The sequence below is a fragment of the Castanea sativa genome, chromosome 1 (genome assembly GCF_040712315.1).
Source record: "Castanea sativa cultivar Marrone di Chiusa Pesio chromosome 1, ASM4071231v1".
Lineage (NCBI taxonomy): Eukaryota > Viridiplantae > Streptophyta > Magnoliopsida > Fagales > Fagaceae > Castanea > Castanea sativa.
Window position 1 is genome coordinate 64,062,938 of NC_134013.1, and position 27,691 is coordinate 64,090,628.

Below are 27,691 nucleotides of genomic sequence, written 5' to 3' on the forward strand. Positions count from 1 at the left end.
CACAAAAAAAAAAAAAAAAAAAAAAAAACAGAGTTGATCATAAAGGTAAGTTTGAATCTTAAGCCAAACAATCAAAAGAATTGAAATCTAATACTGAAAATAGAGAAAAAAAAAAACAAAAAGATTAACACAAATCACAGTAATGAGAATATTGTGAAAGTAAATATATATACCTATCATTTAGAACACGAAGGATAAAAAAAAAAAAAAAAAACCAGAGACTGTCAGTAACTATTGGAACGTGTAAAATTTAAATATTATGCTATAGAAACATACTTTTAAAAAAATGAAAAATGTATATATATAATGCGTGTGTAATACATAGTTAAAGAAATCTAAATCTAATATAACAAGGAAAGAAACAGAAATAGTGAAATGCTCTTAAATCAGTGGTGACCATTTTGTGGTGGTAACTATGTAATAATGATCCCACTCACATTATATACACATATATAATGTGAGTGGGATCATTATTCTGTTATAGATTATCACCAGCATTCAATAAGGTTACAATTACTATTTAACAAAAAAGACCTGACTTACAAATAGCATTTAGGAGAATACTCACAAGTTTTTTGTGTTTTTAAGAAATATGAAAGAGAAGAAGTTGAGAATAAGTTACCAAATGAATGTGAACCTTTATTTATACCCGAAGGATTATTACCCTTCAACAAACACCTTTTTATTTAATAGATACATTTTCATTTAATATACATATTTTTAGTCAATACTCACCTTTTGGATCAACAGACACTTTTTATTTATTTATAAGAATAGACACCTTTTTGGTCAATAGGCACCTAGGCACCTTTTGATATATCCAATTTAAATGGTCATGACCTTTCTTTTTAGGCAGTTTCAACTTATGATAAATAAAAATATATATATATATATATATATATATATATTATAACCTATATTGTATACACTTATATATACAAAACAAATTAAACTAGAGACGCAACATTATGTCTCTTATTCCTTCTTACATAAAAACTAATAAATAAAACATTTTTTTTCCCCTAAAACTCATCCAATAGCTAATAGTTAAAACGTTTGACTTTTTGTTAATTGCGTTCCATTGCGCCATGTGGCTACTCAAACTTATGACATGTTTACTTTTAAAAACACTGAATAATTGTGTCTTTTCGTGTTAGTTTTGGTATCTATTCATCGTTTCATAGGGGATTCTAGCATTTTGCCCTCATTTTAAAAAAAATTAGCAATATGTCCTTGTTTTGAAACTATATAGGTTCGTGCCCCTATTTTGAAACTCGATTTTAATAAAATCGAGTTTCAATAAAAAACTAGATTGTTTTGAAATCGAGTTTCAACCAAAAACTCGATTGTTTTAAAATCGAGTAATGCCAAATGAAACTAAAAGAAAAAAAAAACTTGCATGGAACTCGAGTTCATAGAGCTCAAGTTCCATACCTATAACTGCATTTTAAATGTCCGATAGTGGCATTTTCAATGGAACTCGAGCTCCATGAACTTGAGTTCCATGCAAGTTTTTTTTTTTTTTTTTTTTTTTTAAGTCCATACCTATAGTTGCATTTTAAATGACTTATAGTAGAGTTTTCAATGGAACTCGAGCTCCATGAACTCGAGTTCCATGCAAGTTTTTTTTTTTTTTTTAAGTCCATACCTATAGCTGCGTTTTAAATGACTTATAGTGGCGTTTTCAATGGAACTCGAGCTCCATGAACTCAAGTTCCATGCAAGTTTTTTTTTATTTTTTATTTTTTTAGTTTGATCGCACTATACTCTATTTTCTACAAATTGAGGTTTACATTGAAACTCAATTTTGAGAAAATTGAGTTTCAAAACAGAGCCATGGACCTAAATAATTTCAAAACAGGGATATATTGCTAAATTTTTTAAAAAATAAAGGCAAAATGCTAGAATCCCCTCGTTTCATATAAGATATATATTAAAACAAAGAGATAATTATAATAAACCCACTTGTGGTATGGCCCGTTTTCACTTTGTCTACTCGTGGTTCAATCATTTATACTTTGCCTATTGAGGTTAGCCTTCCGTAACCCACCTCTTCGTTTGCCATTAGAAAAACACATTTTTAGGTAAAAACAAATATAACAAGAATAAAAAAGTTAGGGTTTTTGATTGCTGAAGAACTTCTTATTGCTGCCTCGACAACAAACCATCCTTCATTTCTTTTAAAACCCCAAGTATCTCTGATTTTTTTACATCTTTACCCTCATCTCCTTCCTTTAGTTTGAAGAAGCTGACTTGAATTGCGGATCCAGGTTTGGGTTTGGGTGTGACCGCAAAATGAAGATCGGAGGCGACCCAATCGAAGGCCATGATGTCTTCGACTATGAGCAGGTCGTGATCTTTGACGGCGCTGTCATGGCGGGGGTGGATAGTGTAGGCTTTGAGGTCTTGCTTGGAGTTGTAGCGACTGTGGAGGATGTGAGTAAAGTTGAGCGAAGTGGCGGTGGTAGTAGTTTGGATTAATGGGGCGGCGGTGAGCTGGGCCACTTGGTCCAGGGAGGACAAGCCATTGAGAGCGTCGAGCCACGCCTTTACCTTCGATGGTTCAGCCTCATCTTTCACCTTGAACAGGACGATGTGTTCGATGGCCTCGGACTTAGATTGAGATGATGGCCTCTCTACTATCTTGCTCATGGGTAGGAGTGGGTTTCGGCGCTGGGGCGTATCGGCGTGGATCGGAGTGGGTCTTTCTTGCTCGTGGGTCAGAGTGGGTTTCGGCGTTGGGGCGTATCGATGTGGTGGGTTTCGGGTTGTTTTGGGTTTGTTTTGTGGTGGCTGTGGGTTTGTGTTGGTGGTGGCAGTGCGGATCAGAGGAAGGGGAAGGTTGTGTAGGTGTATCAGTGTGGTGGGTTTCGGGTTGCTGTGGGTTGTTTTGTGGTGGGTTTGTGTTGGTGGTGGCGGCACGGATCGGAGGAAGGGGAAGGTTTTGTTGGTAGTGGCTATTGGTGGGGCGCTGGGATTTATTTATTTTTTATTTTTTCTCCCTCTTCATCTCTATCTCTCTGACTTCTCCTTTTTTTCAAACCCAACCCACTCACGGCATTACCCACAATCCACTATCAACCAAAAACGTGTATGATTTTTGTAAATAACTGAAATTGTCTGAAAGGATTTTTGTGAAATTAGAATAGAGCACTTTCAAGTGTAGGATTTTTGTAAATGTTTTTTATGATTTATGCGAATATGAAAATTTTATTTGGATTGATTGGCTCAAGATTGTTCATACTAAAAGCAAGTGTGTTCTTGAATCCAAGCTACAAAACCCCCTCTTTGATCTTGTTTGTTTGAGGTTTTTTTTTTTTTTTAGAAGAGAGAAACATAAAAATAAAAATAAAATACATTTTTATTTTAATAGAGGTGGATAACGGATTGAAGTTTAGATAGACAAAGTGTAAATGATTGAAATTGAACCATAAATAGGCCAAGTGAAAATGGATCATACCACATGTGAGTTTATTGTAATTATCCCTAAAACAAAATAACTGAAATTGAGAAGAAATCATTTGTAAGGAGCAGGCGTGTAGGGAGAGAGAAAGAGAAGGAGAAATTTAAGGGCCCTACTACCGTTAAGCAAACGAGCACCCACATTCAGGCCGACATCCCACAACCACAATTGGTAAAGGCATTTTAAATAGACTAAAATTTAGATTTGGTTGTTTTGGTTTGATTGATTTGATGGTGTTTGTGATGAAGGTTGAACCGGCTCCGCAAGAATCATATGCTAGCATAGGTATATTTCTTTGAATAGAAAAACCAAAACTTCACTTCTCTCGTCTCCCTCTCTCCGAATATGTATAATAGTCTTCTCTGGAATAACCCCAATTCCCAGATCCAATTGTATTATTCTAATTCAATTCGGTTCTCTCACTCTGCCTTTCCTTCTTCCAGCGATAGTATTCTGCTTGGAATGTTCCATCTCCTTCTTAAAGTTGTTTTTCCAAGCCTCCCTCTAACCCAATCGAAGCGTGATTCGATTACCTTGATTTAACACTTTTAATTTAGGTTTTGATTATTTTTACTCTCTAAAGCTTTACTATTTGTGTGTCTCTCTACCAACAAACTAAATGTTGTATTAGACACTTGATTCTAGCACTTCAAATATATTTCCAATTTATATGATTCTCGATTTCTTTCATTTACTTGAATATCAGATCAGTATTTCCTGCAAAAGAAGTTGGGTATATAATCTCTACAAAATCCCCTCTTAATAATTTGCTTTAAATATTTTGTTGCTGATGTAACTAACAAAAAATTTTGTTACTTGCATGCAAATTGTTTGATAAAATACCTGACTATTTTTTTTTTTCCCAGAATTTGATTGATTCTGTACAATGTCCATTTTGCAAGTCTTATAAGTAGACATGTATTCTTCTTGCTATAGTATACACATGGTCTGACTAGAGTCAATAAATTAGCAAAGAGGTTTTTTTCCTTCTTCATGTTCGTATCAATTTACTTTAGATTTATGTGTAATGAACTTCATATGGTAGAATTGTTTTCTTGGTTTTACTGTTATGTGAAATTAGGAGTGTGGGCAAGAAAACAAAAGTTGAATTGTTTATTTTGTGGTAAGGTTTGGAAGTTTGAGATTTGATTATTGATTGAGTAGAGTGATGGGGATACTGGATCTTTTATATTTGTGATTGGCATTTGGGAATGGGTTGATAAATTGGATTTGTTATCATTATCATTGTGGTTCAGGATATTTTAAGTTCAAATATTGTTATTTATCAGATGCATCTAACACAGATATATATATGCGGCTGTAAATAATCTCCTCAACAGTTTCCAAGAAGCCTGCATAATCAAAATTGGGGGCTAACAGGAGTATATAAGTAGAGAAACCTAGACTATTTGTCTGTTGTTTCGAAGTTTTGAATTTTGTGTTTGTGAGTTGCTTCTTATAAGAGAGAGTGGCATAGCGCCTCATGGATTGAGGTGGCATATTACTCCTTGGCAGCAAATGTATGGTCTTGCTATGCTATCACGAGATTGTCTACACATTTGTATATTCAATTTATCAATAAAGTTTTATCTTTTATCCTCTAAAAAAAAATAGTGCATCTTAGGAGTAGAACAAATTAGCAAAGCAGGAAGAGCAAATTTATTAGTTTGAATATTTTAAAGTGCTGCAAATGTTCTTTTTCTATTTTTAGGGTCTTCAAAATTGTTGATAGCTTTCAATATGGCTGTACATGCATAAATGTTTTGTTCATGACTGCTTCGCAGCTTTAAGATTTACAAGTCATTGAAAACTTGTGTACATGGCCAGATCATCAAATTCCCCAATTCAACGATATATAAATGATCCAGAATGCTCAAAAGGTTTAGTATTAGTGCTCAAGCTTCAGTTGCATAGTTTTTATTCTACATTCCATCGACTTGTGAACTGAGTTTGTTTTAATGTCTTATTGATAATTTGACAATTTTTTTTTTTTAATAATTTGAACTGAGTTTATCTTATATATAGTGGTTTTTGTATCTTCCTTTGTCATGAACGAATGAGCTTCCTTGCTGTAGGATTGAATTAAAAATAAATAATAAACTGTGGACTTGGCATCAATTTTTTTTTAAAAAAATTATATATAATTAATTTTGCAATATCTTTTCTCAGTTTCTGTTATTGCAATAATTGTCTATGTGTTGTATTTCTTAGTCAACTACTATAAACTATAAAGTAGTTTTTAAGCGATCCAGTTAGTTATAAAGACAAGTGCGCAAGACAACATGCTTTATATTGGTGTGGACTATAAATTCAATTATAGTTGAGCATTATAGGAATTCTAATTATGCCCAAATCTGTGTATGAGCTTTGGGAGTATTAATAATAATGTTGTCATTGCCATATAGCAACCAAGGAGTGACGTTTATGTGTTATGTGGAGCACCCTATATTTGTAATCAAAGAACATAGGGGCTTTATATGATTATTTGTAATTGTTATTTAACCAACTATCTTGTGCATTGCACGGGTTAGCGACTAGTATAGATAAAAGTTGAAACATAACATTTGTTATTGTTACACTTCTATTGAACTACATTAATAGCCACATCATCCACCTATTGTTTAGCTCTCTTTCTTATTTTTTAACTCTTTTTCTTCTTATTTGTATAAAATAAAATTTTAAAAAAAAACGTAAAATAAAATTTAAAAAAAAAAACTCTTTTTCTTCTTATTAATTCTTAACTTCTTGTTACACTTTCTCTAACATTTCTCCTCCTTTTACCTTTTCAACTTCCCAATACTTCCTAGTACTTTAATATCACTCTTCATCTATCATTTTATAATCCTCATTCATTTTTTACTCTTTTTAATCGCATCCTTTTAGCAATTCTCTCTCCCATTCTAAGCATATCTGTCTAGCACAAAAATGTTATTTCTCTCTCTCTCTCTCTCAATTTTTTTTTTATTTTAATCTTGCATCTCTACTTTAGGTTAGTTAATTTTTGTGTTATTTAAAACTCTACTTTTGGTTGATGTGTTTAATTTAGTTTTGTGTTTTTAAGTTTTTTTTTTCCTTTTATTTAATTTCATAGATGTTATCATATTGCACTATAAAGATATTATATACAAATATAATGTTAGTCTATTACATAATATAACTTAGATAATTTGGTGCATTTAGCCTGACCCCATCTCTTTGTGCATGTAGCCTGACCCCATCTCCATGCAATCCATCGCAGCCCACATGAAGTACCCCTTCACGTTTACTCCCTTTCTGCACTACACGAAGAATTAGAAAATCTTCTTGACTTTGTTTTACGAAGAAAATTTCTAGTCTGATCCACGCCTATTATTGGTGCTCTCAAAATGTAATATTGTTCATATATCATATATGTAATGTAAAACTTATGAGCATAGTCTCTAGCTTCTGAAATAGAAAAAAGATGACCAAGAATCTGCTGAATTTGTCCATTATCAAATGCAATCTCTATGGGAATACTGTCATATTGTTTATCTGGATATCCTGTTGCGAGGCATAAAGAAGAGGGTAAAAAATATATACTTTGAACTTAAACCAACTGTTGTGAAAATACACTGACTAACTCAAGATTAAAGAAAAAGAGAAGAAATAATAGACATAAGGATTTACATGGTTCGACAATTGCTTATATCTACTAGTAGCGACAAAAAAAGTTTCATTATAAAATAAGGAGATTACAATAGTAGCACAATGACATTCTCATAGGACCTAAGCCTCAAATACACCCTGGGTTCTCTCACAAAGAATAGAGCACCCTATTTCCAATTTTATAAGAACCCAGTTCATCCAGTCATTATTTTGGTAAAAATTGATGACAATATGTTGCTGGCAGGACCTAAACCTGACTCAGCAAGTGAAATAACATGTCTAGCATGCAAACCATTGGGCCACACGCATCTTGTTAGTCAGGAATGAAAAATTAATAAATATAAACCAATTTAAGTATCAAATATATTAAAAAATTAAATGGAACATCACGGTTTGACCTCGGTTGAACTTCAGTCTGACCTCCTCTCCCTTTCTCGATTCATTAAACAGTCCAAGTTTCAAAACTATGATTTGCACTAGTCTTGTAGCTAGCCTCATTCTCTTGTACAATACAATTAAAAAAAATTGTAGCATAGTGTTCATCAAAAAAAAAAAAAACTATAGCATAGTGTATATACATACTAACCAAGTCGGCTAATCAATCCTAATACAACTAGGACTTGATTTCTTATATTGCTAGCCACGAAACCAAAACCAAGTAGGACTTGATGTCCTTGGTTTCCACAACTCAAACAATCCTAACATAAATAAGATTCAGTCAAACCTTTATTGGTCAAGTAAGCCACCGACTCAACAAATCTCCACCTTGGTTTGAATTGGTCAAGCCTTAAGAACTAACAACTTCGTCGCCACAACCATAGCCCCTAAGGACTATAACAAGCTACAAACATTGACTAAGTCCAAGCAATGCTTGAACTTGTCCTTTGGAGTCAGCTTCGTCAACATATTAGCTACATTCTTCGAAGTGTGAACCTTCTCAAGAAAAATTTCTTCTATAACAATCAACTCCCTTATTTTTTGAAACTTTACAACAAGATAAACCCAATGTTTTGCCAAGTAAATGACACTCTGACTGTCACAATGCAACTAAACTCAACCTTGGTTCAAATCAAGCTCTTTAATTAGCCCATCCAACCACAGTGCTTCCTTTTTAGCTTCATCTCCAGCCATCTACTTAACTTCAGTAGTAGACATGGCTATTATGAATTGTAATGTGGATCTCCAATAGATAGGTCTGCTTGACAATGTGAAAATATAACCATCCACATTGTCTGCGTAATCTGCATCCACATACCCTACCACTAAATTATCACCATGTTGCCTTACAAACAAGATCTCATGTTTCGAAGTACCTTTCAAGTATCTGAATATCCATTTCACTGCATTCTAATGCTCTTTACCAGGATTTTCCATGCACCTGCTGATAGTACTTACTACATGAGCCAAATCCAGCTTAATGCAGACCATCCATACATCAAACACCCAATAGCACTTGCATTTGGGACCTTTGACATGTTTTCAACTTTCATGTCAAACTCATTGTGCAAAGCAGACTTTCTCCTGTCAACCTCACACATGCTCTTAGCTGCAATTACCATATCATCCCGCTTTCTAAACATGTCCACTTGCAACCCATTGGTTTCTTTCTCTTTGGAAATTCTGACAATTCTCAAATATTATTCTTATTCAAGGATTTCATCTCCTCTTCCTTCTACTTGTCCTTTTCAAGGCTATCAATTGATTCTTGAAATGTGGAAGGATCCTCGCTACTGATTGGTAAACAATAAAAAGAAAGATCCTTGAAACCATACCTAACCGATGGTCTTTTGTTGCGTTTAGGCCTGTCTGATTTTGTACTGTGAGGTTGCTTTTCTAGTTGAGACTCCACCTCATCTAGCTCCAACTGCAAAATTGATTTACCGTTATCACTACTACTTCCCACTACTTAAGATTCATCTTCCTTTCTGAAAGCTTTTATTATAGACTTTTCGTCAAAGGCAACATCTCTGATTATCACGACTTTTTTTGCAATCGGATCCCAAAGCTTGTATCCCTTTACATCTTTCTAAAACCCAAGAAAGTTGCACTTATTTGATTCTAAATCAAGCTTTGACCTTTCTTCACTAGGAATATGCACAGAGGTAGGACACCCAAAGATCCTTATCGAAGAATAATCAACTTCTTTTCTAGTCCAAACCTCTTCAACAACTTTCCCATTGTTAGGATATATGTGAATCATGTTAGGAACATATGTCAATATTTTATGTAATTGGCTAATCCTTTGACAAAACGCACTTTACTTGTAATTTGGTAGATTTAGGATGTGTTTAATGCTTCAAGAAATAAGGTTTCAAGTTCAAGTGTTAAAGCCATGCAAGTCTATCCAAGAATCAAGTGAAGAAATGTTGGATTTTAAAGCACGACAGCTAGTATCTATCAAGGCTTAAAAGGTTGTTCTAGTTCGTGGCTCGACAACTGCTCGATAGATAGGGTATCTATCGAGATTTATGAAAATAATTTTTTCAGATCTGATTTCATTCCAATCCGTGAATGTATGTTTGGGCTTTCTTTTCTCATAACCCTAAATATATATAAGGATTGTTTTAAGGGCCGTCAAAGGTTGCTCAAGTTGCTCGTGCGTATATCAAAATTTTTTTATGCAAATTGTAATTGAAGACAGAATTTGCCCTAGTTCTTCTTTCTCTTGAAGAAACTGTTGTGTTTGTACATCGTAGGGTTTTGTAACCAAAGAGCTTTGTGATCTTCATCGTGTGATGAACTGAAGAACTTTGCAACTAGCATCCTTCTCAAGTTGGTGATCAAGTCGCGTACTGGGATCCACACATCTATTGGTTAATCACGTACTGGGAGCCGTGCATTAAGAGGAGAGATTGTCACTACAGAACAAGTCCAATTGGGTATTGGGATAAGAGTTTAACTATAGGTTGGTATAAGGTACTGGGATTCCTTTATTTGTAATCGCTTGTTGTGATAATAGTGAATTCTTGGGAATGGTGACCTTAAAATCACCCGGTAGAGTTTTTGCCTCGGAAGTTTTCCCCATTCGTAAACAAATCATTGTGTCAACTTTCTTTTCCACTGTATTATATTTTAGTTGGTGATTTGTTTGTGTTGCCACGTACATTGCATGCTAATTTGATTAATTAATAAACTTGGGTAATTAATCAATTAATTCATCACAAGGGGTCAATACATTTTTAGTCTATCACCCATCAAGTGAAAAACTAGGTGATCAGTTAATGTAACAAACCATATTCACAGCTTTAGCCTAGAAGACCTTAGGAAGCCCAACATTCAGTCTTATGCACCTAGCTATTTCTCTAAGTGTTCTACTAAGCCTCTCAGCTCTTCCATTTTTTTGAGGTGTTCTTGGCACCGTAAAGTGCCTCCTGATGCCATGCTTTTCACAAAACCTCAAGAACTCTTTATTCATGTACTCATTGCCATTATCAATTTTAAGGCACTTGACCATCCCGATTGGTTTTCCATTTCATCTTTCCACATCTTGAATTTTTAAAAGGCATCAAACTTGTTCTTCAAGAAGTAAACCCAAACTTTCTTGGAATAGTCATCAATTAAACTCATATAATACCGAGATCTACCTTTAGAGACAACCTTCAACGGTCCCTAAATATCAAAATGAACATAATCCAAAATACCTTATGTCTTGTGTGTGGAAGTTTTGAATTACACCTTACACTACCTTCCCATAATGCAATATTTACAAAAATCTAATTTGCATGACTGAACTCCAGCCAATAGATTTCTTTTATGCAATTCTCTCAAACTACGCTCACCTACATGCCCTAATCACATATGCCACAAGAGTGTATCATCCTGTTCAGATTCAATTATTGCAGTAGCTCCACCTACAATGGTGCTACCAAGCAATTTGTAGATATTACCGTCTACTTTCCGTCCCTTCACCATAGCCATAGCATCCTTTGATACCTTCTGTAAGTGCACAATTGCACCTGGACCTAAAGACAACTATGGACTCAGGCCCAACGAGCCTTAAACAATGAAATTTATAGAGTGTGGATCTAAAATCTAGTTAGGGACACTGGAAACTTAATAAACAGGCTAAGATGTAAAAACACGTGCAAATAGTAAAAGATTATTGCAAAAAAGCTTCCTCGGACATTAGCCGAGGACGGTTTCTGTATTATTTCTCTTTCTTTCTTTTTTGAAGGTTACAATTCTTAATTTCTTTCTTCGTAATTGATCGATCCCCCTTCTTCTTTGGCCTCTACTCCCTTTAAATACTTATTCTCTTGGTGTTTTATCCACGTGTTGCCCAAATCTTCCCCTTCCTCCTTGACACCACCTTCTTCCAGTGTTTTAAATAGTAACCAGAAGGTTTTATTCTACTGTTCAGGGGTCACTTCCCCATTAATGCGGCCAGGGAGGTAGGTGCAAGATCTTTAATGTGGAGGTGGCAGCTTTTTCTAAGATATTTCTTCAACACTGGTGCCTTTAGAGGGTACGGGGATCCCCCCTTTAACCAACAGTCCTTCTAGAGCTCTGTCTTGATCTTTCTAGCGAATCTTTGAGTCCTCTTGGGTCTATCCGAGGAGAAACTCACCCTTGGATGTATTCTCGGACTCTTAGCGTATGGGCCGATTTGCAATATTAACAGGCTTTTAATCAAGAACAGATTGGCCCTCCTTGTTAGAGCCCAAAGGTCCAAATGCCTGCTCGGGTCCTTTTACTCCCCACACCTTCATTATCCCATTTTTAAACTTATAGCTAAAACCATTAAAGTCTAGGGTTCCTAACGAAATAAGATTCTTTTTCAAATCTGAAACATGTCTTACATCCTTTAATGTCCTCACGACATTGTCGAACATCTTAACTTTAACCTATTCCAACAACTTTGCAAACAACATTGTTTCTCATTAGAACAAAACCACAACTAACTTGTAAGTGTCAAACCAATTCTTGTGAGGTGTCACATGGAACGAACATACTAAATCTAGAACCCAAGAATCGATCAATCGGTCTACATTTGATGAAACAAAACACAAATCTCGATCTAAATTTGCATCTACCTCCACTACATTAGCAGATCTTGAGGAAACTTCATTGTCTTCTTCCTTGTCTCTTTTCCACTCTGGATAGTCTCGCCGTATATACCCCTTCTTTTGGCATTTATAGCACTTTATTGTCTTGCTCTTGGATTTGAATCTACTATATCCCCTGGTAGAATCGTTATCCCTATCTTTCTCCCTTTCAAGATTTGGATTACCCTTAACCATAAGCCCTTCCCCAGAACGTTCACCCGAATTCTGTTTTCAATGGTAGTGATCCATCAATACTCCTAAGATCTCTTTAAATTCCAAAGTCTCCTCCCCCCCCCCCCCCCAACATAGGGTTGTAACCAAGTGTTCGTAGGAAGCCAGAGGTGAGGTCTAAAGCATCATCACCTTATCTTCATCATTGAATTTTATATCAATCCTCAACATGTCGCTAATAACTTGGTTGAATGTGTTGATGTGCTAAGCCAAATCTGCACCCTCTAGCATCTTAAGCCCATAAAGTTTCCGCTAAAGATTCAATTTATTTGTGAGGAACTTGGACATATAATGGCTCTCCAACATCAACTATATAGCAGCAGTTGACACCTTATCCATGACATCATTCATAAGCTCATCTACTGGACATAGCTAAATTGCACTCATCATCTTCATCTCAAGTTCTTCCTACTCGTCATCGGTCACCCTTCTCTGCCATTACTCGAAGTTGCCAATCCTGTCAAACTTAACTATGTCTACCTTGCCAATAGAAGCATTAACCTCCATTAGATCAACCAACCTAGAGCTCTAATACCAATTGTTGTGAAAAATACACCCACTAACGCAATAGTAAAAAAGAGAGAAGAAAATAATGGACACAATGATTTACATGATTTGGCAATCGCCTACATCCACAAGTGACGACAGAAAAAGTTCCACTAAAAATAAGGAGATTACAATAGTAGCACAATAACACTCTCACAAGTCCCAAGCCCCAAATACACCCTTAGCTCTCTCACAAAGAATAATAGAACATCCTATTGTATTTGCACTAATCTTGTAGCTAGCCTCTTTCTCTTGTACAACACAATTAAACAAAACCGTAGCAAGGTGTATATATATACTAACCAAGTCGGCTAATCAATCCTAATACAACTAGGACTTGATTTCTTATATGGCTAGCCACGAAACCAAAACTAAGTAGGACCTATGTCCTTGGTTTCCACGGCTGAAACAATACTGACATAAATAGGATTCGGTCAAACCTTTATTGACCAAGCAAGCCACCAACTCAACACCAACCAACCAACTGTTCTCGGTAACCTAGAATTTGACATTAAAGTACTCTTGCAGTCTTGCTTCATATAAATCAATGCATCCCTTAATCCTTGTAAATAGACACAAATTTGACTGCAACCTGGTGTCTAGATTAACAATGAAATAATACGTTTTTAGGGTAAGTCCTTGATTTAAATCTATTTTGACATGTCAATTTTAAAGAAAATAATATTAACGGATCACCAATGAGTGCCCCATTTCTGTCGACTGTGATAAATATAAGATCTAATTCAAATATATTTGCATGCGTTACATTCTAATTATAAATAATAGAAATCCTCTAGAAGTTGTGTACAAAAAGTTTACCTGTCAAGTTAACGTACTGGTACAGTGGTACCCAATAAAGCTAGTAGACGTATGAGGTATCGTCTTTATCAAATTGAATGGAACCTGCATAATTGGATGTATAATAATTGACACCAATAAAGACAAATGTCCCTTTAGCTAATTACTTCTGTAAATTCAGGAAGTCCATCCCTTACCAAAACCATCATAATAAATGGGTAATCTTCAAACATTAATGAGTCCATAAACCTATTTTTAGGAGAGTGTTTAATGACTTAATTTATTAAAAGAGGAAACTGATATTATATTTATATATAAAATTGCAAAGATCATTTGTATGTATTTCATTCAGAGTGACAAACCATCCAACCAAGCTAAGCCATACAACAAACGAACTGCTATAATCCTATCTATAATATACAGCAAGCAACTTGGCCTAGGATTTCATTTCTCCCTGTTTCTGCTCTCTCCTCTCTCTCAACATCTTTTATTTTTCTTCCTTCTAACTTATAGTTTTTTTAAAATAAACTAACTTTTAACTTTTTAAAATACATTTAACATTAAAGTTCTCAAAAATTATATTTTTTTGATAAATACTATGCAAATAAGCTACCAAAAATTAACAATTTCCAAACGGATATATGATAACACTTCTCAAATAATATGCTATAGCTTTATTGATAAAATTAAAAATGATAGTGACGTTATTTTATGCTGACGGTACGTTAAGAAGTTGACGGAATTATACTTATTACATACTGACTGCACGTTAATAAGCTGACGGAAATATACTATCCGTCAGCTATTGTCGTTGACGCCTCTTTTAACGTTCGAGGCCACACCCCTTACGTGGTGACGTTAGGCTAAAGGAATCAAGATAGCGAAGACTGACGGCCAAGGTGAGAAGGTCCTTAGCTGACGATATCTTTGGAGATGTACCTAGGCTGACGGCAGCATAGGAGGTGTACTTTGGTTAACGACCTAGGCTGGCGGCAGTATAGGATGTGCATATTGGTTGACGACCTAGGCAGAAAAAGGTTGAAGGGGTGATCCAACCTCCATTCTTAATCTATCTTGACTTCTACATACGTGAATATAAGGAAAGTTCTTTCGCTACACGTTTGGTCTTAGTCAAAAGGATCCCTATAAGGAAAAGAGCTCTATACGATATGCAAAGATCCGCGAATTGCTCTTCTAAAAGGAAAGTACTTCCTCGCCAAGGCGTTTATTTCGGCTCTACACCACTATATAAACCCCAAAAACCCTCATGACAAAAGGTACGCACTATTACCTCAACTCTGGCACTCTAGGGTTGTTCTAAAGACTCTAACTTGATCGTCGGAGGGTCTTTGGCCGGCACCACACCGGTGCTCTCTGTCGATCACCTACTTTCTCTTCGCAGGTGTTGCTTCAATCGGAGGAGTACTCGCAGCTCACTGGTGATTTCTTCGCCATCATCAAAAAACAATGTTTACATACGTAAACATTTGATGAGCAATGCATGGGGGAGTTTGTGACCCTTCAAGCCGATAGTTATTGAATTTAAAACATAAAAAGTAAAGGAAAAAAAGTCGATAAGTTTTTACAATGAAGAATTGAAGATGGCCAACGAGAGTGAATCACATTATTTGTTATTATTATTATTAAGAGAATTACAAAAGATCAATTCAAAGAGAACGGAGCTGTTTAGGCTCAACTCAAACCCACAGTGCTTGGAATACTCCAAAGCGAAAAGGTTCGAATTTATTATGATAATTAAGAAGGTTGGAACTAATTGTCACACAAGCAAATTGGTCTGCATATGATATCTGGGTTAACACATCTTAAGTTTAACGTTTCACAAAGGACTTAAGCCATTTTGCAGACTTCTTGGGGATTCTGTTCAAGTTATTAAGATAATCTGTGTAAGCAAGCCCAAATCGAGCAGTGTAGCCTGACCCCATTTCCATGCAGTCCATTAAAGCCCACATGAAGTATCCATTTACGTTTACCCCCTTCCTGCACTCAAACAACAAATAATCTTTATGATGACTTTGTTTTATCGGACAAATTTGTTTTATGGGCCTATTTATGAATAATATTGGCTACCATCGAAAGCTACTTGTTAGTACTTAGCACTTAATTTGAACTTACTTCATGGCTTCTGAAATAGCAGAAAGATGGCTTTTAATATATTTAATTCGCGCATTGTCTTCCAGTGCAGTCTTTATTGGGATAGTATCGTTTCGTTTCTCTGGATATCCTGTTTCAAAGCATGTATAACTTGATTATATATCAAGATTAAAAAAAAACAAATTGTGATGTTTTTTTTTCTCTTGATTAATGTTGAAAAAAAATTAAGGAGCTATTTTACATTAATTACTAACCATTTTCAGTAACGTAGAACTTCGGATTGTTGTATTCTTTCTTCATATAAATCAATGCATCCCTTAACCCTTGTGGATAGATATACATTTGAGTGCTACCTGGTGTCTGGTTTAACAATGAAATGACATGTTCTTAGATGAGTCTTCAAGTCATTGAGTTTAATCAATGTGTAAACAATTTAAAATGAAACAATCTTACCCGATCACCAATGGGTTTCCCATTTCTATCAACTATGGCAAATGCAACAAACAGGAAAGATGGATTAGATAATACTATAGCTACCAAAATCATATCTATGCCATATTCAATTACAAGCTAAATTAAGATGTTTTGCTAAGGAAATCACAAAGTTTACCTTTGAGCTCAGCGTACTGGTATTGACTATAGGTAGAATAGTTATCATCTTTATCAAATTGGTGGGAAAGTGCGTATCTGGATGTATAATAATTGACACCAATAAAATCAAAGGACCCTTTCACTAAATCCTTCTCAACTTCTGTGAATTCTGGAAGTCCATCCCTTATCAAAGCCTTCATGATGAATGGGTAATCTCCAAACACTAATGGTTCCATAAACCTATACATATAATAGAGGGGAAAATTAGACATGATTTTTTTTTATTATCAAAAGGATTTGATTATATGTGACTGTGTGTGTTTTATTGACAGTGATAAATATTCTAACCATCCAACCAGGAAGTCAAATGCTCTCTTGGCTGCATCTTTATCATGAAGTGTATCTCCATATGGCTCAAACCATTGTACCATTTGCGAAGCACCGATTTCTCCCCCTTGAGTTGGCTACGAATAAAATAAAATAAAATAACATAAATTATATAAATAACGTTGTATAGAAACAAAATGGGTGTCAGCTTATGATTGTCCTATTGGAAATTAATTCTACAAAACGAAAAAAGAAGAAGATGATTTTACCTGGTATTTTTCTTTGTAGTGTTTTGCAGCTGCGGCATGGGCTAATATAATGTTATGGCTAGAAAGGTATGGATCTGTTGCAGGTTTTGGATTTGGGTTCCTAGTTTCATAGCCGTACGGCCCAAATATTTGTGGCTCATTGATAGTAGTCCAGTACTTCACTCGGTCACCAAAATTTTGGAAACAAATGTCGGCATAGGCTTTAAAATCATCCCTATTATTAATAGTACGTAACATCCAAGTACACATACAGCACTGATTAATAATTATTATCATAGGAAATATTGGTAGTTGAAATAAGAAGTTTGATCAACTGGATCACATGAACCTACACAGTCTGTCTGCTCAAGAAGCCCTCGTATTTGTCTTGCAGTGCTTGAGGTAAGTCAAAGTGGAAGAGTGTCACAAATGGGGTTATCCCTGCATGGAGAATTCAGAGTCTCAGTTTTTGAGCAGTTGAAAAGTAAACTGGTTTGAAAAATTTTAATTAGGAACAAAAACTGGTCCTTGCATATATGAAGCACAAGCAGCTACTAAGGTTGTAAAGTCAAATATTGGTTCATACCATTTTTTATCAGTTCATTAATAAAACTGTTGTAGAAATTGATGCCCTCTTGGTTTACTCCACCAGCAACGGTCCCATCTGCATGCAAGTTGATTATATAAATAGAACATAAATTTTCTCTTCTTTTCTTTCGAAATATTTTGTTGATTTGAGGGTGGCATATTTTGAAGAAGAAAGTACCAGGGAGGATTCTTGACCAGGAAATGGAAAATCTGTAAGTGTCTGCCCCCATATATTTCAGCAGTTGCACGTCCTCCTGTGACACCAACCAATTAGAGAAAGAAAGAAAAACACACTATAAGCAACAAATTGGTGACCAGAAAATGACAACAATTTACACAAGCTTATTTTCTGAATTTACGTTCGTGCAAAAACTTGTTCTGCTTATAAAGCTTTCATTACTGTTACAAAGAAGATTGAGAATCCGGGCTACACATTAGCAACATTTCTAATTGGAACTTCATGATTCAATAATGTATGTGTATAGTGTGACATATTATTTAAAATTTTAAATAATGTAACAATAGATATATTTTTAGATTTATAATATATCTAAATTGATTTATAAAATAAATCCATTCTGAATAAGTATGATCACTTTTCATTCTGATAATAAACAACAAATAATTCCTTTTGGTCGAACTTAGGAAATGATATGTGATGAGCATGAGATCTAAAAAAGGTCAAACTTTTGAAATACATGGGTAGTGCTTAAGTGCTTTAATTATATTCTATCTTTAGTTTTCTTGCTTTGACCATTTGTAGAGTAGAGTTGTTTTTATCATATCTTAATAATTATGTAGCAATATTCATACATACTTTGTAACGATGGTATGAATCAACTGCTCTGTCCTTGTCTCCAATCCCGTCATCGATATTATGATCCCAGGTGCTTGGTCCTCTCCCTCCTTCGTCACCTGCTCCTTCTGTCTGCACCATGTCAGTACATGTCAACTATTTATGCAACACAAGTATTCTATATTAAATCCAAGTTGTTAATTAGATTTATTATGAATAGTATTTGGTTAAACAAACAAACATCAATATCATACACAATAGAATAGTAAAAAACACAGGATATGATGGTCTAGGAAAACAAATTAAATAAATTAGTTTCACAAAAAAATAAAATAAAAAACCTAAGGGGAAACCTTCCCAAAAAGCAATCCTCTATGGTAAAGAAAAGTTTAAGATCTAGTAAAAAAACATTTGTCTTAGACTCTACAACCCCAGAAGATGAACTTACAATAAAAATCTTCTACTGCATTCTACTGCATCAGAGCCTTTGAACTCTTCAATATATAAACACTCCACGAATGACTCACTTACAAACAATCGAAACCTCCGACTGACTCCAAGAACTTCCTGAAGATTTTTTTCACAATAGTAAGTCTATGGTGGTTGCTATGGCTTCTACTTCTTCACCAAACGAACTTCAAATTTATTTTGAAACTCCTTGGTATGGTGAAATTGAAAGAACTTGGTTACAAAAACCCTAGCAGCACAAATGGCTTGTTTCTTTCTCTAAAAAAAACCTTATAATATTTGGCTTATAACGTCCTTTAAATACCAGTTCAAATGGATCTTGAATCAGGCTTCAAATGGAGAAGTTATGTGCTTTTTTCGTGTCACTAATTTTTGTTGAAACTCAAATCTTGATAGATTGAGAAGTATCAAGCCAGCTATCAAGGAGGTAGAAGGTGACTTAGAATGGCTAGATTGATTGAGATGTATTAAGGAGGTATCGAGATAGCTATCATAGGTATCAAGAGGTATTGAGCCAACTAATGAGGTATGTGTTGAAATTCATATTTCTTGAGCTTTTCTTTAGCAAATTTTGTGTCTTCAACTTAATCTTCAATTACAACTTTAAAACACATCAAAACTCAATAGAAGCACATAATTTTCATTTGCTTGACAATACCAAAACACATGAACCTTAGAATCTTCTCCTTTGTCAATACATGACAAAACCTCAATTACAAAAATATCCCAATTACAAAGAATGAATCCATATTCAACTAAACTAGCCTAATCTAACAACTTGTCCCGAGAAATCATAGCACAAACTAGGATTGATAGTTTTGATTGGCTTCATATTTGTCTTTTCTTAAAGCATAACAAACACATTATGTGCATTATGTGGAAAACAATTACAAATAATACACAAGTAAAGCTCAAGAATATGCATACCAATAAAAATTGGCACAAAACACCAAAGTACATAATGCTCCTCTTAAGTAAAAAAAACACATCTCCCCCTTACGAAAACATGTATTGCTCCCCTAACATGTAGAAAATCCAAATACCAATTTTCTCCCCCTTCTTGTCATGATTGACAAAAAGCTACAGTGTTACCAAGGAAACATAAAAGGGATCAAAAGGGTACAAAGAATCCATAAACAAACGTCAATAGAATGACAGCAAGATGCTATGGATACTAAGGGGACAACATATGGTAAATAAGAATGACACACTCATGGAATGCAAACAGATAAAACTCCCACTATAAAGAGCAAGGGTATAAAAACAACATTCTTCCATTTAAAAAAAATTATAGAACAATTAATGAGAAAAATCATTTTGAGGAGAAAAATGAATCACAAAAAAAAAAAAAAAAAAAAGATTGCACATAGAATACCAATATTCTCCCTTTCATTTTATGCAAATCTTGACACTATGTGACCCATGAACAAAGGTATACAAACACTTCTAAGCATGATCATTTAAGACTATTTCATATGAAATTAAAATTCAAGCATATAAGGGGTTTTCATGTGCTCAAGTCTTATAAACTCATATCAACCTAAAATATAGAGAAAAAGTTATGAAGATTGTAAAGTTGTAATTTACAACTATTTTGTGTTGACTTTAATTCCGTGCCAAATTTGATTGTAATTTTCTAAATCATATTTCCCTATATTTATGTGGGTTTTTAATTGTAAGGGATGAGTGTGAAAAAAGTGTGAAGACTCAAGCTTAAAACGATAAAGAAGTGGATTTGGCTTGTGCCTTATGAGAAGCTATCCCGCAAAAGAGTCACATGTAGAGCACATGAATGGAAGGTGAAGAGTTATGCCAGCCTGGAGGATTGTATCTCGCGGGTAAGGTCTTCCTGCAAAATACTCGCAAAACATTCTGTTAGGCAAAATATCATGTTTTGTTTTACCAAGACTTTACTCACACTATATATACCCTCATTACTCACATATTGTAAGGAGTGCTTTTCAGAGAGAAAACCCTAGAAAATACACTTGAGAGTTAGAGATTGTTATACCCATAATCATTTATACATTTCCTTGTGGTTTTCCTCTACTCCTACCTCTCCATCTCTAAATCCATGATAGGTTGATAGCTCAAACACTTACCACACCAAATTTGAGTGTCAAGTGAAATTTTGGTGCTGCTGGGAAACATTGGAAGGAGTCATTCATTAGCAAATGCAATCGGGTTGAATTGCGGGATCCGGAAAAGCTAAAGAAGACAAGGTTTCGAGAAGTTAATTGGTAGCAAGAGTTTGAATGGCTCAAGTACATTAGGTAAACTAGGCTTGGAGGGTCTTTTGTTATTCATGTACTCCAACTTATTCTCAAGTGGATCAATTTACCGCTTGGAGGGCAGCAGAGAGGTTTTTCTTTGAGTTCTTCATTTTCCTCTTTGATAACACGTCTCGGTGTAATCTTGTATTTGCATCTCTCTTCCCTACTCTTTAAGCTTATCTTTTATAGTTGATATTGGATGAATATGGCTTAGGGTAGTTTTATCAGTTGTTTGTGCTTATTTACTTTTATTCCACACTTACTTTAAGTTAAAGTAAAAGCACTCTAGCCGTAATTTTTATTGGAGGTCTGAACAAGCTCTTGTGTTTTCACACAAATTTGAGCTTTCAATTGGTATCAGAGTGGGTACACTTTTCCGAATTTCATTATCCTAGTGTGATCCTAGACCCCTTGTTTTGCTATGGATATAGCTATGGATAAAACCAACATAAAGTGTAGTTCATGTGTTTGTGATAATGACTCTATAAGCATCTTTAGAGATTGTCCTAGCAATGAGCTCCTAGAGTTAATCAAGTGTAAGAAACATGCTAGAAACTTTTTTCACATGTTGAAATGTTTAGAGCATAAAAATCACGAGCTTCATAATAGCTTATGTGAGTCTAATTCCTTAATTGCAAAATATAAGAGAAGGAATAGACATTTTTGTAACAAACTTGATGGTTTGAAAAGAAAACTTCACTCATCCATGAATAGTGTAAAGGAAGATGAGTCTGGCTTTGATAATCAAGAATGTTTGTCTCATGCTTGTCTTTGTGTGCATACCACATTGAAAGTGTTTAATTCATGTTTGTGGTATCTTGACAGTGGATGCTCAAGGCACATGACTGGAGATAAATCACTCTTCAAAAGTCTTAAGAAGAAAGAGGATGGTTTTGTGACGTTTGGAGATGGTAGCCACTCACAAGTCCTAGGAAAGCGAACTATTGACGTTCCGGGACTTTCTTTGTTGACCAATGTTCTTTATATCAAATGGCTGAAAGCAAACTTGTTAAGTATCACCCAAATTTGTGATGAAGACTTTCTAGTTCAATTTTCGAAGAAAGGGTGTCTAATCCTCAGTGAAGAAGTTCTGCAAGTCTTGAAGGGGACTTACGACCACCGACAATTGCTATAGCGTAGTTCCCAAGCCAAATGTATCATGCTAGAGTGCACGAGTAAATTTGTTGGAGTTGTGGCACTAACGTTTTGGGCATGCAAATTACAAGCAAGTGGCAAAAGTTTCAAAGCTTGAAGCCGTGATTGGTTTTTCAAAATTTGGAAAGATCAAGAAAAATGTTTGTGGTCCACGTCAATGGGGAAAACAAACTAAATCAACCCATCCCAAAGTAAATGTAGTTGCTACATCTTGCCCTTTGTAGCTGCTTCATGTGGATCCAATGGGTCCAACAAGAACGAAAAGCATGGGTGGGAAAAGATACATCATGGTATTGGTTGATGATTTCTCAAGGTACTCTTGGGTGGAATTCCTTAGAGAGAAGTCGGTGGCATGTGACAAGATGGAAAACTTATGCAAAAAGCTCCAAAATGAAAAGGGAGTTCCTATAGTTAAAATCAAGAGTGATCGTGGGAAGGAGTTTAAGAATGCAAAATTTGAAACATTTTGCATTGAGCACAGTATCAAAAAGGAGTTCTCAACCCCAAAGACTCCACAACAGAATGGGGTTGTTGAAAGGAAGAGTTGGGTGATTCAAGAGATCGCAAGAGTAATGCTTCTTAACAAAGACATCCCACAGAAATTTTGGGCTGAAGTGGTGAACACATCATTCCACATTGGGAATAGGATTTTCTTCCGAGCAAGAACAAAGAAAACGTCATATGAGACTTGGAAGGAAAAGAAGCCTAAGGTGAAATACTTCTGAGTATTTGGGAGTAAATGCTACATTCTCAATGATAGGGGATAATCTTGGGAAGTTTGATGCCAAAAGCGACGAAGGGATCTTCCTAGAATACTCTGTAAATAGCCAGGCATATAGAGTGTACAACAAGTGTACCAAGACCGTGATGGAGTCGATAAATGGGGTCATAGATGACACCATTCAAGAAAAGGATGTTAGTAAGGATGGCGAAGTTTCAAGCCTTAAGAAAAATAAGGGTGATGGTAACATGTCTCAAAGTGATGATGGTGAGAGACAATCACCAAAAGGAGTCTACTCCTACTACATCAAGAAGGGAGGGTAGATCAATTCAAAGGTCTTTGAGTCCACTCACCCCTCCAGAAGCTCAACTTCCAATTTCTCGTGATGATGAACCCTCCACTTCTAAGAAACCTTCATCAAGAGTAACTCCCAATCATCCTAAAAGCAACATAATTGGTGATTTGGATGAAGGACTCTGTTTGAGAAGAGGATCGAGCTGTAGTGTGAATCATGTTATGTATCATTACTATCTTGCTTAATTTGAACCCAATAAAGTGGAAGAAGTTTTGAAAGATGAAAATTGGGTCGAATCCATGTACCAAGAGTTACATCAATTTGTTAGAAATGATGTATAGGAGTCGGTACTGAGGCCCAAGGACACACATGTAATTGGCAACAAGTGGATCTTTAAGAACAAGATCGATGAAGATGGTGAAGTTGTTCAAAACAAGTCCAAATTGGTGGCTCAAGGATATACTCAAGTTGAAGGTGTAGATTTTGATAAGTTATTTGCTCCAGTAGAAAGACTTGAGTCAATCTGAATTCTTCTCTCCATAGCTTGTATTATGAACTTCAAGCTATACCAAATGGATATGAAGAGTGCCTTTTTTAACAGACTTTTGAATGAAGAAGTATTCGTTGAGCAACTGAAACGGTTCCAAGATCCACATTTTCCTAAGATTGAAGAAAGCATTATGTGGGCTAAAGCAAGCACCAAAAGCATGGTATGATCATCTCACCTCATATCTTTTAGATCATGGTTTCAAGAGAGGCCAAGCCGATCGAACACTCTTTGTCAAACAAGATGAGAAATCTCTCATTGTTGCTCAAGTATATGTGGATGACATTGTATTTAGGTCAACAATTGATCACCTTACTCAATAATTTTCGGAAGAAATGAAGAAGGAATTTGAGATGAGCATGGTGGAGGAGTTAAACTACTTCTTAGGCCTTCAAGTGAAACAAGGGAAAGATGGGATATTCATATCTCAAGAGAAGTATGCCAAAAATCTTGTAAAGAGATTCGGTTTAGACTCCAAGAAACATGCATCCACTCCAATGAGTTCCTCAGTAAAACTGAGCTCCGATCCAACCGGTGTGAAAGTAGATCCAACACTTTATAGGAGTATGATTAGCAGTTTTTTTTACCTCAGTGCGAGTAGGCCGGACATAGCCTTTATTGTTGGGGTATGTGCACACTTTCAGGCAGCACCCAAAGAATCCCATCTAACAACGGTCAAAAGAATCATCCACTATTTCAATGGAACATCCGACTATGGAATTTAGTATTCAAAAGATTCGAATGACTGCCTAGCCGAATACTCGGATGCTAATTGGGCCAAGTGTGTTAGTGATAGAAAGAGCACCTCGGGAGGTTGTTTCTACATCAAGAACAATTTGGTGCCATGGATGAGCAAAAAGCAAAATCCAGTCTCTCTATTAATGGTTGAAGCTGAGTACATTGCAGTAGGGAGTTGTTGTGCTCAACTATTATGGATGAAGAAGCTCCTACATGATTATGGAATCCCTCAAGAAACCATGTGCGTCTTTTGTGACAACATGAGTGCCATCAATCTATCCAAGAACCCAGTTCAACATTCAAAGTCTAAACATATCGAAATTCGATATCTTTTCATTTGAGACTTGGTAGAGGAGAAAATTGTGTGACTGAAGTTTTATCAACACCAACAATCAAAAAGCAGACATTTTTACTAAATCCCTTAATGGTCCACAGTTTGAATCTCTCCGAAAGACCATTGGTGTTGGTATCATCCTTTGACTCATATCTCTTGTGTGACTTACTGTTGGTTTGTTTTTGTGCACCATTGCTATTTCTTTTTCATGTTTTGGCTTGTTGTTTGTGTTGATCTTACTTTGCTTCTATTTTTGAGTGTGTTGAAAAATTCAAAAATCTATAAAAAGTGAAAAATCTCAAAAAGTTTTATCACTTGTGTTGTGTTTATCACATGTGAGTTTGGCGTAGTACCTCCGTACTAATGGCATAGTGCATTTACGAGCTTAACTTGTTATGTATGCATATTTTCTAAGTGTGAACAACATCTAGAAATCTACGTTTTGATTGTTGTAAATAGATCTTCAAGCTTGTCATAAATGATTAGTCAATAGTCTTGTTTGATCTTGATACATACGTGGACTTGAGCCTATATATCTCCTCACATTTTCTTTTATGTTTTTGCTTATAGCTCATCCAATGTCAAATCTCGAAAAGAGATAACGAGTTGCAAAAGTCGTCGCACACTCTAGTATTTGACTAGAAAAAAGGGAAAGCGACTTGTATTGAAATGTATGGTGCCAAAGCCAAAGGCTAATTTGTCAAAAAGCAATCCACTATAGTAAAGATGAGTTTAAGATCTTGTACAAAATCCTTATCCCTAAACTTTACAATCCCAATAGATAAACTTACAATAGAAACCTTCTATCGCATTAAAACCTCTAACTCTCAATATATGAACCCTCCGCAAATGATGCACCCACAATCACAGTCAGAACCTTTGACTAACTCCAAGAACTTCTTAAGGGTGTTTTCTTCATAGCAATAAGTGTGTGGTGGTTGCCATAGCTTTAGCTTCTTCACCAAAAAAACTTCAAATGTACTTTCTAACTTTGGTCTAATAGATGGCTTATAACATTCTTTAAAAATTGGTTCAAATAGATCTCAAATTAGACTATCGAGAAGTATTAAGCTAGCTATCAAGGAGGCAAAAGGGGGACCTAGAAGGGCATAAATCGAGAGCTATCAAGAGGTATTAAGTTAGCTACTGAGGTACATGTTGAAAATAGACTTTTTGAGCTTTTCTTAAGCAAACTTTGTGTCTTTGACTTAACTTTAATTACAACTTTAAGACACATCAAAACTCAATAAAATAAAAAAATTTGGCATAATTTAACAATATCAAAACACATGAACCTTATATATATATATATGAATGTATATGTATTTATGAGAGAGAGAGAGAGACCTGAAGAGCAGAAGTGGAGCAACCAAACTTGAAATTTGCAGGGAAGTCCTTTCTTTTTACTTTCTTGGGTTTAGAAATTGTTGTAGGTTGGACTACTTGGACTCCATTGAGAACTTCATCAAGAGTTGTAGTTGGTGGAACAACATGTCCTTTCCAACTTTTAATGGTAGTTTCTGATTTCTTTAAAGAACCCAAATCAGCCATAGATGGCCTCATTGTCAATGCAAGGTTAAGTGCCATATAAAGAAACAGATAAAGAGAGAGATCAAGCAATGCAATGTTAAGTGCCATATCGAGAGAGAGAGAGAGAGCGAGAGAGAGAGAGAGAGAGAGAGAGAGATGACACTTTGAAGGATGGTTAGGGATCTAGAGATGAGGGCTATCTATAGATTTGAGGTCATGACAGAGTTCGGAAAATTTATTTAACATCATTAGTTTTGTCTCATCTCTCTCTCTCTGTGAAACATAGCATTTATTATTGTTACATTTCTGTTAAGCCACATCATCCACACATTTTCAAACTCTTTCTGTCTTATTTTTAATTCTTTTTCTTTTTATTAATTCACAACTTACCTTTTATCCTCCTTTATTTTTGGCTCTTCTTATTCACATCATTTTACTATAAATTTGCAATTCTCTCTCCCATTCTATGGATGGTTTTCCCATATAAAAATATTAATTCTCTCTCTCTCTCTCTCTCTCTCTCTCTCTCTCTCGATTGATCGATCGATCGATTGATTTTATTATTATTTTTTGGTGGATTTTTTTTATCTTGCATCTCTACTTTAGGTTGATTAATTTTTGTATTTTTTAGAATTCTACTTTGGGTTGATGTGGTCTAGTTTTGTGTTTTTAAATTATTATCTTTTTCTTTTATTTGATTTCATAGATGTTATCTTATTACATTATAAAGATAGTATATACAAATATAATGTTAGTCTAGACATAGCATGACTTAGATAATTTGGTGTTTATTACTATATCTTTTATTTTTACTCTTTTTCTTCTTATCTTCTTTACTATAAATTTGTTATTATCTCTCATATTCTCTCCTAAAAATAACTAATACTATATATGTATTAATTTTAGCAATTTGTTTCAATAAAATTGCACTTTTTCCTCCTCAACAATATTATTGATCCTTTTGAAATGGCTATAAAAAAATTTTATTGATCTAAAATTTAAAATAAATTTAATAAGCTCAAAAAAATTAGCATAACAACAAAATTTATCAATAGCAAACTTTAGCCCAAACAACACCCCAAAACAAACCCATGATAGACACACACACAAAAAGAGAGAGAAAGGGTCTAAAAAGAAAAAAACACACAACACTCAAGACACTAAAATAAATAAATAAAATTTAAAGTGAGACTTTGGACTAAGGGCAGGAAAAAGGAGGTGTTGGGCCTGGGCAAGTGGGCACAGGCTGCACAGCATA

At 35.0% G+C, this 27,691-nt stretch overlaps 2 protein-coding genes and 1 long non-coding RNA gene across 3 annotated transcripts; 1 reads left to right on the forward strand and 2 right to left on the reverse strand.

Annotated features, from left to right (window-relative positions):
• Window positions 1–2,124: 2,124 nt before the first annotated feature.
• Window positions 2,125–3,267, reverse strand: LOC142622608 (stress-response A/B barrel domain-containing protein UP3-like). Its single transcript, XM_075796123.1, has one exon. It carries the CDS (start codon window positions 2,650–2,652, stop codon window positions 2,143–2,145), a length of 510 nt encoding a protein of 169 aa, XP_075652238.1. The 5' UTR covers window positions 2,653–3,267; the 3' UTR covers window positions 2,125–2,142.
• Window positions 3,268–3,468: 201 nt separating this feature from the next.
• On the forward strand, window positions 3,469–6,913 carry LOC142609930 (uncharacterized). Its single transcript, XR_012839723.1, has 2 exons — window positions 3,469–5,343; window positions 6,671–6,913. It is a non-coding gene; the product is annotated as an uncharacterized LOC142609930 (long non-coding RNA).
• An 8,626-nt stretch (window positions 6,914–15,539) lies between these two features.
• Window positions 15,540–26,541, reverse strand: LOC142622914 (beta-glucosidase 13-like). Its single transcript, XM_075796477.1, has 12 exons — window positions 26,251–26,541; window positions 18,394–18,504; window positions 17,755–17,869; window positions 17,575–17,652; window positions 17,342–17,429; window positions 17,010–17,223; window positions 16,762–16,877; window positions 16,433–16,653; window positions 16,276–16,307; window positions 16,077–16,182; window positions 15,844–15,952; window positions 15,540–15,708 (listed from the first exon to the last, which is right to left on the reverse strand). The coding sequence occupies exons 1-12, from the start codon at window positions 26,539–26,541 to the stop codon at window positions 15,540–15,542; spliced, it is 1,650 nt and encodes a 549-aa protein (XP_075652592.1).
• Between the last annotated feature and the right edge of the window lie 1,150 nt (window positions 26,542–27,691).

What these genes read in the sequence shown, in the direction of transcription:
- LOC142622608 (XM_075796123.1), bottom strand. Translation starts at nt 2,652, where the DNA reads ATGAGCAAGATAGTAGAGAGGCCATCATCTCAATCTAAGTCCGAGGCC.
- LOC142622914 (XM_075796477.1), bottom strand. Translation starts at nt 26,541, where the DNA reads ATGGCACTTAACATTGCATTGCTTGATCTCTCTCTTTATCTGTTTCTT. An exon ending in GCTCCACTTCTGCTCTTCAG is followed by an intron (nt 18,505 to 26,250) that starts GTCTCTCTCTCT and finishes GACATGGTGCAG; the next exon opens with ACAGAAGGAGCAGGTGACGA. An exon ending in GCTATTTCAGAAGCCATGAA is followed by an intron (nt 15,709 to 15,843) that starts GTAAGTTCAAAT and finishes GTTTGAGTGCAG; the next exon opens with GAAGGGGGTAAACGTAAATG.